We start from the raw sequence: 11,395 nt of genomic DNA, 5'->3' as shown, positions 1-11,395 counted from the left end.
TCAACAAATTGTTAAATAAAAAAGTTTTTTATTTTAATGAAAAATTAATAAAATTAAATAAAACGAACCAAACTATTGACAAATTTTTAAAATTTCGACAAAAGAATGACACCACATTACGTGTGAGACCCTGGAAGCCGTTTAAACTCAAATAAGTTAAATAAATTCGTAATAATAATTTTGAAAAAAAATATCAAACTTTGAAACAGTCGTAGTAATGGCGGTAGAAATGGGTTTTCAGTCAAACTCTTTACGATTTGTGTAGAGATTTGTAAAGTTGTTTCTTGACCATAACTGGGGAGGCCCTGGCCCGAAAATCCTTCTTGCAGAGTTAAGTAATTGTAGTAACGTAGCAGTAGCAATTTTTAATAAAATATAATAAAATGAACCGATTATGAATGAACACTCCGATTTATTAATATTTAATCAAGATGCTTGTCAACAAAGCCGTTCAGGACCTGATTTTTGAATAAGGTAATTACGTAATGTAAGTAATTTTAATCAATTCAACTCATGAAATTATGTGTGCTTATGTAAACATGCGTATACATATTTAGCATTATCATTTATGTATTATTTACTATTTTTTCTCAAGAGTTTTTAAAATTCTTCCCATTCGCGTATATCAATCATCGACATGCCATAAATATAAAATAAACTTTTAATTTTCATTCAACGCAAACGATAAACTTACTTTTGTGTAAACTGTTAAAAAAACACAAAATTAAATTAAATAAGGTAAACAGAATATATTAACAAATCATAAATGAGTCAAATTCGATGGGAACAAAGTGAAAATAATTTTTCATGGAATTAGTTTTGGCTGAATTACTATAGGAGGCCAAGCTCAATCTTGATCAAATGAGAATGTAACTGATGATCCCCAAACAGCATATCATGTTTAGGAACTTCAAAGTACCATGTTCAACATAATTATTTTTGGAAGGATTCTGAGTGATATTAAAGATATAAATCAAGCTTACTAATATATCTGGAAAAAAAATTTTAAATGACCAACAGGTTTATATCTGCAATCAGTACTGTCAATACAATTTGTGATGTATTCCTGCAAATATTGCTTTACCTTCGAGTATTCACAAATGCTTGATTTACAAAAGCTAAATTGGTAGGGTTCTCCTTTGAAATAGAGACGTATAAACGCTATTTTTCCACGCTCCATAAGTACAAAAACAAAATTAGTGGCAAAGGGAGCAACCCTGGTTGTTTTGAACTCTCTGTTCTTGTTAGCTTCGAAAGTGTTATGTTTTAATGGAGGATCACCCCTGAACAATCCAATGATGTTCAACAGAGGTATCAATGTTTCAGCATGGCTAAAGTAAAATCTTGCAATCTCCTTGCTGCATGAAGTTCATATTAAATAAAAAGTGGTTGTTTGATGAATCATTTAAAACAATTCTAATGATAAACTTATTTCAACTGTAAACAGATTATTAGACATAACTAACCTTTTTTTAGCCAGAATTTCATCATATATGCCAAAAATTTCTTTAATGACTCCACAACTCATGGCATAGTTTATTTTCACACCAGGGCCTTTCTCATAATATGTCTGTTTAAATGTTATAATAAAAAATTATTGGAACAAGTGAACTGATTAGAAGCCATAATTAATGATTTAACCTCTACATACTTATTAATATTATTATTATCACTTTGAGCTGTTACATAGCTTCAATAACTAAAAAAATTAATAAAATAAAGAGAAAAAAGCTTTAAAATACTGATAAATCAGAGGCATATTCCACGATTTCAAGAATTCTGTCATCTAAATATTTAAGCCAGTTATTAGTACGATTTATTGCCAATTCAAAGCCTGCTATAGTTACCCATGCACTTATCTCCCCTAAATGAGAAATTCAAAATTTTCAATTAAACCTGTGTAATATATCAAAACATAAAAAGTTAACCATTTGTTAAATCGAGGCCTGGTAGCCCGACTTTTTCTTTTATGTAACTCAACAGTTTATCCCTGTTATTATTCATAAATGTATTCTTTTCTTCCCCCATTGTCTTATTGTTTTTAACTGTATTGATATATTCAGTGCAGAGATCAAAAAATCTCAGCATATCATCACGATTTACCCTCTTGTAAGCATCGTTCTTAGAATTAGGATCAACAACAGGCAAAAAGGTTTCAATGAACCCTTCCATGCTTTCCATCGCTCTTGATTTAAATGTGTGTCCAAAAACTGTATTGCTCGGATCGATTTTACCAAAATTTAATTCCTTGAATATTCCGCCATATTTTCTACCGATATCTCTATGTTCTTGTTTGCCTGACGGCGACAGCAAACTATATTCCGGTTTATTTTTCATATCTTGAATTACGTCATTCATTTCTTGATATTTATCAGCCGAAAAGTTTAAATTCTTTAGCTTCCCCATAATACTCAAACCGTTTTCGACGTCCTTTTTGCCCGGATATCGAGTTCCGTGCCTGAAGTTGCCGTACATGTGCAAGAACTTATCGGAAGGTAGAAAATTGTCACCGAATAGAATAGGCATGAACTTGTCATGCTTATCAATCTCGACTGACAAATTGTAATGTGTTTTTGAACCCAGACGGTACAAATTTTCTTCGCTCAAATGGAGTTGGCCACAAAAAATAAAAAGAATAAAAATGGAAATTTCGTTCGACATTTTTAAAATTTCATAAGTTCGACATTTTAAAATTGAAAATTCCCTCGTTTACGTGATAAGCAAAAAATTTAAAAAAAAACGGTTAAATACGGGATTAACAATCAGACCATCATGAAGAAGCAGCATGTATTAATCCTATTTTGTAATAAATATAACAAACTAAAAAACACAATAAATTATTGCTTAAAGATCGTTTGATGCGCCTAAGCCTACGCAATTGTCCAGAGCATTCCTTCGAAACTGCCCTATATGAATGTTAAAAGATGTGCAAAATTCGATGTCAGAATCACCATGTTTGATAGACTCAATGTCTATCAGACTTATATCATCATATCGAAGCCAACATGAAGGCCAACATTACCACTAATGAATGAATGATGCAAAGAGTCAAAAACAATAAATATAGTAGCTAATAAACCATTAAAAACTGATAATTAGAATGTTTTAAATTATGTTCAAACACTAACGTTTGAACTTTTTTTTTTTATTAGTCTTTATTATTGCAGCTCTCACATACGCAGAGCCACTTACAATGTTACAGATATATTATGTTATCTATATATCTTTTTATTATGTTCTTCTTTTCTTCATCTATTTATTTGAAGCAGCCATCTTTTGCCACAAAGGCTGTTTATCTATTTTCACACGACGTACACATGTATTTATGTGCACGCGCAAGCACCGCATCATATACGCTGAGTATATGATAGCCATTGAGATGTTTGACTCAGCGACTATTTGAACCACCGAGCCATCTCGCCAGCCAACGTTGGCATTAAATAAACTCATCTGTCAAAGTTGTGATATTGATTCTGTTTTTTTCTTATTTTATTTCCTGCATTGTTTATATTATTAGTGTTGTTGTTGTTATCAAAGTTTTCATTATTTTTAACAACTTTTTCTCCGAAAAAATTTGTAATGCATTTTACGGTAGATAAAAAAGTCTCAGAAAATGCCTTTTTTAATAATTTTTTTTGCTAAGTTGTCTATGCACAAAAAGTTTAAAAGTTAATTTGCAGATTGGATTTTATAAAATATACTTGTTTTCGTGTTACGCGCCGGCGATTTTAATATTTAAAACAATCTTTTATTAAATATTAATTTATTTATTTTAAGGTATGTTTTCAGTTATTTCGTTTTTTTCAATTTTTTTTTATTGAATTTCCAAAAAAATTGTCAGTACTAGAACTATTTTGACAAATCAAAAAATAAGTTAGGAACAGATAGCAAATACAAAAGGTAGTGCTTAGTAGAAGATCACGAATGGAGGAATTGGAGGCATCATTAGCATTGAATTTCAACGTTTCAGGAGACCCAAACAGTTCATTGTCCACAGTCCATCCAAGGTTGTCAGTCTACAAAAATTATGCCCGACATGATCCCGAGAGAAGTCAAGAGAAGAGGAGGAAAGAGATAATGAAGACGATGAAAGAGTATGTGATGATGTTGTTGATGTTTATATGGCGATGATTTATTTGTATTGTACGGTGATGATGATGAGATATATGTGATTGATTTATATATGATGATTTTGGTGATTAGATTATTGGAAGATTAATAATCATGTCATGTGGATAATTAGATTGATAGTCAAAAATATTCAAACTAAAATCTTTCAAAAAGATTTCTATGTGTTTATACAATATTTATATATTTATACATATCTATGGATATATATGTGTGTGTTTGTGTGTTTGGTAATAAATATGTAATGTTTAGGTAAGTCTTTCATTGTTTAGTGTGCTTTTGTGTACATACAAGTTGGTATTATATCTACAACATGACAAGATTTTTATTAGAAATAGATTTTTCTTACATGTGTCTTTCTACATTTTTACATTGCAAGGTTTAGCTTAGTGAACTGCTGCACTCACAGCATATTTTAACCAAGCCATGTTGTTTCGGTTAACAAAGGAGTGTCTTTTTCAATGTTTTTGTCTGTTTTCTGTCATTTTAAAGCTTACAAAAATTTCCAAGTCTTGTTTTTACTGCACTATTTCTTTGCTAGAATTATTAATAATAATTTAATTTAAATTGTGAATGAGTTGTTATGAAGGATTTTATTTTTATTCTGTTTTGAATTAATTCAACAAATCGTGTCAAGTCTTTTTTTATTATTTTCTCACTAGTTGATGGTGTTTAAAGTTTAAAATATAACAATGAATCAAAATATAAAGATCGGATTTTATAGGTTGCTGTTGTTTTTGTGTCACTCGTGCACTGTATTGTTATCGCTTGTTTCTTAGCGTGGTGGGCTGATGTCTGTTACAAGCTTCTGCTGTCATATATTTGATTATCTTCCTGAAAAGTGTCAAAATGAATGTTTCATAAAAATCATTCACTTGAAGTTTTTTTTTCTCTACTTCAGAAAAAGATCCAATGTGGTGGAAAGGTTGAGAAATTTGACCAGTGATGGTTTTGGGGAAGATGAGGTCGTTGGGTGCCACGCTGACCTAGACTTTCCTCCCACCGTAGTTGCCCCTCCCGTCCACATCTCGGGTGACCTTGAAAAAGATAAGGTCGTCAGTGGTCGCAATGTTGCCGCTGCTGCCAAGAGACTCAAGGACCAAGTCAGTCGGTTGGATAGATGAAGGAATGAATTAAATATTTATAGGAAATTATTTTTTTAAATGATTTACCGCGATTACGATTTAGTTTAAATTATAATAATGAGTAATATTAAATAATGAAAATAATGATAATTTTTAATAATATTACTATAATAATAACTATAATTTCTTATTTGTTCTCAGTTGATGTTGTCAGAATGGATGATAGATGTGCCAGAGGACTTTGAGGACGATTGGTACATGCTGAAGTGCCCTGTCGGGAAGAGGTGTCTTGTAGTGGCTTCTCAGGTCGGTTGGGGTGGTCTGTTTGATGGGTGGCTGGCTAATTGGGGTTGTTAATTGGTTGGTTGGTTAGATGACTGGATGGTTGGTTGTTTGGTCACAGCAACATCACCACACCACATGCATCAACACACACACACAGGGCACAACAAAAGTCTTTCGTCGAAATGGTCATTTGCTAATCGAGTTCCAGTCAAATCTCTGCGGTGGGTCCAGGGCCGATCTTAATAGGAAACGTTTGTTACTGTTGTTGTGGCTGTTGTGGGTGGCGGTGATGCTGGTGATGTTTTGTTGCTGTTGAGCAAACCAACTGACATACATCTATGAACAGTACAAACCGACTGACACACATGTATGAACAGTACAAACCTTCATGAACACAGACAACGCGATACTGGACTGTGTCTTCAGCAACATGAAGCAGTTCTATGTATTGGACATGATGGTCATCAACAACATGCAACTCTATAATGTTGATGTTTGTTGCTCTTCAGTAATTTTTTCACTCCGTCATTTACTCGTTTATTCATTCAATCGTTCGTTCAATCAATCAACCTCCTCCATGCAGACTGAATGCAGATGGTTCATAATGGAATCTAAATTTAGGGAGGAGTTACACGAGGCCACCGTCCAATCAAACTTCAATCCCTACCCATTCGTGCTCTGTGATAGGACATACAGTTGCCGGAAGGAAGTGCTGGAACAGCTGATGGCCGTTGAGAGCGAGGAGTATGATGTTAGCCATCAGCTGATTTGATCATTTGTTTCCTGATTGGTTCCATTTTTTAATTGCTCATTCGTTTTCTTACATGTGCCTAATGATTTTGGAATCATCAAACATACAGTCACGTGCACACAAACACACGTACGGACACACACATACAATCACGTGCACACACACACACACAAACACACACACAGCTGGATGGGTTGTTGTTCTACCACAAGAAGGCTGACTACCTCATAGGTACCACTCCCTTCCAACTCTGGCTCGTTGCATGCATGCTACCTGATGTCAGTTTATTCATTCATTCGTTCATTCATCCGTTCACACATTTTTTCGTTCATCATTCATTCATTCGTTCATTCATTCGTCTATTCATATCTATTCCTAAGATTATTATTTGTTCGTCAGTTGATTCACTTTCATAAGCAATGTACGCTAACCAAATACACACACACACACACACACACACACACACACACACACACACACACACACACACGTACGTACGTACGTACGTACAAACAAACAAACATACAAACAGTTTCTGGGCGTCAAGGTGGCAGACTCGTACATACGCAAGAAGCCACTGTGGTACAAAAGCAAGCTGCAGCACGTAAAACGCGTCGAGAACAACAAGACGAGAGTCTACAGGACGTGCGATCGTCTGACTTCTGCTATGGGAGCTGCTCGTATTGCAGATGCCAGCGCTGGTGACAACAGCAACAACAACGATAATAATAATAATAATAATAATAATAATAATGATGATGATGATAATAATAATAATAATGATAATGATGATAATGATAATAATAATGATAATAATGATATCAACATGAATTAAAATTATTGGTAGCAGTGATCAATAAGTTAATTTTTTTAATTTATTTTACGGAATAAATGCTTTATCATTTCTGTTTTTGCACTGATTCATTCAGCCAATCATTCATGTATTCGTTCGTTCATTCAATTCTGCAGCTATATTCTAGTTTTTTTTTCATTTTAACTTCTCTTAAGATTTTAGTTATTTATAAAATTTGATAGATAGATAGATAGATAGATAGATAGATAGATAGATAGATAGATAGATAGATAGATAGATAGATAGATAGATAGATAGATAGATAGATAGATAGATAGATAGATTTGTTTCTTGGATGGAATAGAAGGTAGGTGTCGTTGCAATTCATTTTATTTCATTTCGATGTGTTCATGTTTATAAACAATAAACAAATCACGAGTAAACAATAATAATAACTTTTATTATTTGCGTAAACTTTCTTATTTTTTGTTTAATTTCTCGCCTGATTCTGATTAACTTTTGTACGGTGGACACCTCATCAATGGAAATATTATGTTAGGATAAATAAATAGAAATAATTTGTAAAATAATAATTATCAGCGAAGTGGTAGCAACTGTTTTTTGAAGTGATGGCTGATGCTGCTAACGATTCGTTCATTTCTAAACAAACATCATTAAGAAAACCAAAGCGAAACTGCTACAACATCAACAATAACCACGGCAATAACGATCACCGAAGCCGCTACAACAGCAACGATCGCCACGACAGCAGCAGCAGCAGCGTCAACTCCACAGGCATCCTTTCAAACGCAATAGCAACCATACGCACCGACGAGGATAATAATAACAACGACAACAACTATAATAATCTTAATGATGGTGACCCATCATGCCCCACTACGGATGTGAAGCTTATGAATGGCGGAAGTGGCGGCGATTGTGTGGTCAGTGGCGATGGCAACGTGGCTGCTAACGAATGCGTTGTTGTGGTTGTTGATGGTAATGATGTTCCGACGAATCTTCATCCTCATCATCACCATTCTTCTCACCGTCGTTGCCATACTTTAAAACAAAAATTTCCAAATCTCCACCAAGATGGTGATGACGACGACGATGATGATGATTGTGGTGAGAAAGATGATGATGATGATAGTGGGGATGACTTTGGAGATGATGAAGACGACGACGATGACGACAGTTACGTCAGCATCACCGACCCACAGGAAGTGTATAGGAGAGTTTTGAAAAATATCGTAACGAGAAATTCGAATGTGGAGACGATGAGGAGAGAGGAAAAAGAGGCAAGAAATAGACTAAGGAGAGAGAAGAGGAGGACGAAGATGAATATTTTTGATACCAACTGCAGCCACCACAAGGGCGACAGAAGTTACCACCACTACCACAGCCTCAACGATTCTAATGTTTACAGCCACGAAAATTACAACCAACAACGACAACAACAATGTAAAAATAAAATCACGCATCACAACAACAGCACGGAGCAACGAGATAGATACTACAACAACAACCCAAAAAACAGCCGGCACATCGTCAGCAACAAAACAAACATGAGACATCTTACGTGCAGGAAAAACTGTTTCGACAGATTCTCACATCGCAGCCACACAAACAACGACAACATCATCAACAACAACAACAACATCATCAACAACAACAACAACATCATCAACAACAACAACAGCAGCGTCATCAACAACAACAACAAAAACAGAAAGACAAACAGATCGACAAACGCCGATGTGGATGTTGACGATGATGACCTGAAGCTGGAAGGTGGAATGCCACTGGGAGATGCCGGAAGCGCGGCAGAGGAGGACGAGGATGAGAAAAAATACTTCAGGGATTTGTTCCTCTTCATCAAGTCCTACATGCTTTACTCGCTGCTCGTGCTCGTCATCATTCCTCTTTTGGTTACTGTCGTCACGGGTTCGTATGCCCCTGCCCTTGTTTTGGCTGGTTCATTCATTCATCCATCTATTCATCAATTTACCCATCCATTTATTCATTCACTCATTCATTCACTCACTCATTCATTCATTCGTTTAACTAGCGGGCGCCTTAATATACGAATGCTACAAAAAGGATTCGGTGACGATAATAAATTCTCGATCGTGCTTTGCTTGCGGCAAGGGCAAGACAAGAATGTGAGTTACCAATCATCATCATCGTCGTCGTCGTCCTTCCCCTCTTCAACATCATCATCACCATCACGATCATCATCATGACCAGGTGTCCTAATAAATACCCTTACACGACTGAAGTGGAGTTGGAAGTGGAGGTTTGCGCCAGTAAGGAAGATTACTGCGTCGTCGCTATAACACGTTGGTGGTGGTGATGATGATGATGATTGTGGTGGTGATGATGATGATGGTGATTAAGGTATTGTTGAGACTCTTAATTATTATATAAAAATGATGACGACGATAATGATGATGATAGTAACAGCAACAACGATAACAATAATAACAATCTCGCCAGACAACTTGACGACATTCCGTGGTTGTATTAAGGAAGCGGAAGTAAACTTCCCGGACTGCAGGTACAACGTGAAGAGGGATGGCATGATCGATTGGTACTGCGCATGTGAAGAGGATTTCTGCAATAAGGATTTCATCAGCTGTGGCTGCAGGACGTACGGAGAAAGCGCCGGTACTGGTCTGAATTTTTTCATCGGCAGTGGAGATCATGGTGGTTGGAATTGTCTGAAAGTTATAGCTGCGACTTTGTGGTCATGGTGGTGGTGTAGATGGCTGGTGTGGTGGTCGCGATTCACATGAGGGTTTGCCTTTTTCTCTATTTTCCTTTCTTTCTCTCCCTCTTTCTCTTTCAGTATTTCTTTTTCTCTTTTTTAAATCTCTTTCCCTCTCCCTTTTGCTTTTCTTGAATGACGATTGGGTTATAGTTAGGAATATTTTTCGTTATTTTGTTACCTGTAGCTTTAATTTGTAGTACAATGTTATAGATTTTCTGTTCAATCATTATTTTTGTTATTAATGTAGTTTATTATTATTTATTTATTTATTTATTATTGTTACCGTTGAGTTGTATTAGTAGGTAGACTTTATTATATTTGTAATGTAAGTTAGTTAGGTAACAGAACGAAATAGATATAAATGAAATGAATTATCTTAATCTCAGACCTCCAATTTATCAAACATTCAAACAAATGAATAAATAAATAAATGATTGTAGAGACCGGACTACGAACGTGTGGTCGATCGAGTTGAATGTTGATTTGATTGTAAGTGCTGGAATTGAACTATAACTCTTGCTGAGCAAGTAGAGTTGAACGCTGCTGCACGTGAATGTAGTTGAAGTAGCTATTATTATCAGAGCATTTAACCTGAACAGAGTTGAATTAATACTCTCAAGTGGAAGATAACATTTTCAGATAGGTATCATCACCCTTGATATAAAATACATTTATAATTTTGTTATCTCGACTAATATATGTGAGAATTTTTTAAATTATGAAATTGTGATAATTATTATTATACGCAAATTATAGTTTAGAAAACAAGCTATATATGACGTCTGGTTTAAAAAATACTGATAATTTCTTTTTGAACTGAAATCAGTTTTAGACTTTTTTAGTTTCGAAATTCAAATTTATAACCACGTGTGTGTTTTTATATGTGTGTGTGTGTGTGTTGTGCCTATTTATCTCTAGAGTACACATGCGCTCAGTGTTCAGTGCGCATGAACTTATTTACCCATGGTACTCAAGTACCTGACGATAACAAGTATGTAAAGTTTTAAATAAAAGTTAAACGACCATTGAAGCATGGTTCGTCGGTTCGAGTCGAGCAAAAAATTTTGATATATAATCCATTATACGCGATTGAACATTGTCGCGTAATAAGGCGGAGGTTGTTGGAGGATCCTTGCACGGCGTGTGAAGGCTTCTGCAGGTGTCAAACTGTGACATGCATGCACTATCGTCACTTACAACATAGACAACAAAAAACAACGCAGGATATCAACAACACCAGCATAGATATCAGCAACAACAACATAGACAACGAAACAACAACAATACAGACGTCAACAACATCTGCAATAGCAACAAACTTCTCAGTCTGCGCAGCGAAATGCGTTCAAATTTAAAAAGGATAAGTTTAAAAATGGAAACATCATCATCAACATCGTCACCATCATCATCGTCACCACCATCATCATCATCACCACTACCATCTCCAACATCATTGCTACCGTCAGCACCACTATCATCGTTATATTTATACCCGCCATCTACATTGGCTGACCACCAATTATCGCCCATTCCCCAATCTCCGTCCACACCATCACTATTTCCGTTCTCATCATTATCAG

The 11,395-nt window shown here is 35.2% G+C and overlaps 2 protein-coding genes across 2 annotated transcripts; one reads left to right on the top strand and one right to left on the bottom strand.

Moving 5' to 3' along the window:
- Window positions 1-422: 422 nt before the first annotated feature.
- On the bottom strand, window positions 423-2,661 carry HELRODRAFT_181715 (hypothetical protein; the record flags this gene model as incomplete). The annotated part of the gene is made up of 5 exons (XM_009031508.1): window positions 423-458; window positions 1,085-1,358; window positions 1,467-1,570; window positions 1,743-1,864; window positions 1,929-2,661. 5 exons carry the CDS (start codon window positions 2,659-2,661, stop codon window positions 423-425), a joined length of 1,269 nt encoding a protein of 422 aa, XP_009029756.1.
- A 1,021-nt stretch (window positions 2,662-3,682) lies between these two features.
- HELRODRAFT_186161 (hypothetical protein) lies at window positions 3,683-7,476 on the top strand. Its single transcript, XM_009031507.1, has 10 exons — window positions 3,683-3,777; window positions 3,875-4,094; window positions 5,030-5,231; window positions 5,415-5,519; window positions 5,656-5,749; window positions 5,897-5,991; window positions 6,082-6,249; window positions 6,435-6,527; window positions 6,782-7,036; window positions 7,064-7,476. Exons 2-10 carry the CDS (start codon window positions 3,925-3,927, stop codon window positions 7,082-7,084), a joined length of 1,203 nt encoding a protein of 400 aa, XP_009029755.1. The 5' UTR covers window positions 3,683-3,777; window positions 3,875-3,924; the 3' UTR covers window positions 7,085-7,476.
- Window positions 7,477-11,395: the final 3,919 nt, after the last annotated feature.

This window comes from Helobdella robusta (genome assembly GCF_000326865.2).
Source record: "Helobdella robusta unplaced genomic scaffold HELROscaffold_75, whole genome shotgun sequence".
NCBI classification, from domain to species: Eukaryota; Metazoa; Annelida; class Clitellata; order Rhynchobdellida; family Glossiphoniidae; genus Helobdella; species Helobdella robusta.
The sequence above is the reverse complement of the archived record's forward strand: the minus strand, read 5'-3'. Positions and strand labels throughout refer to the sequence as shown.

Bases quoted from the DNA above. Each gene is read 5' to 3' on its own strand.
- HELRODRAFT_186161 (XM_009031507.1), top strand. From the start codon at position 3,925: ATGGAGGAATTGGAGGCATCATTAGCATTGAATTTCAACGTTTCAGGA. The intron at 5,520-5,655 runs GTCGGTTGGGGT...ACACACACACAG, and splicing joins GTCTTGTAGTGGCTTCTCAG to GGCACAACAAAAGTCTTTCG. The intron at 5,750-5,896 runs GTTTGTTACTGT...TCATGAACACAG, and splicing joins GGCCGATCTTAATAGGAAAC to ACAACGCGATACTGGACTGT.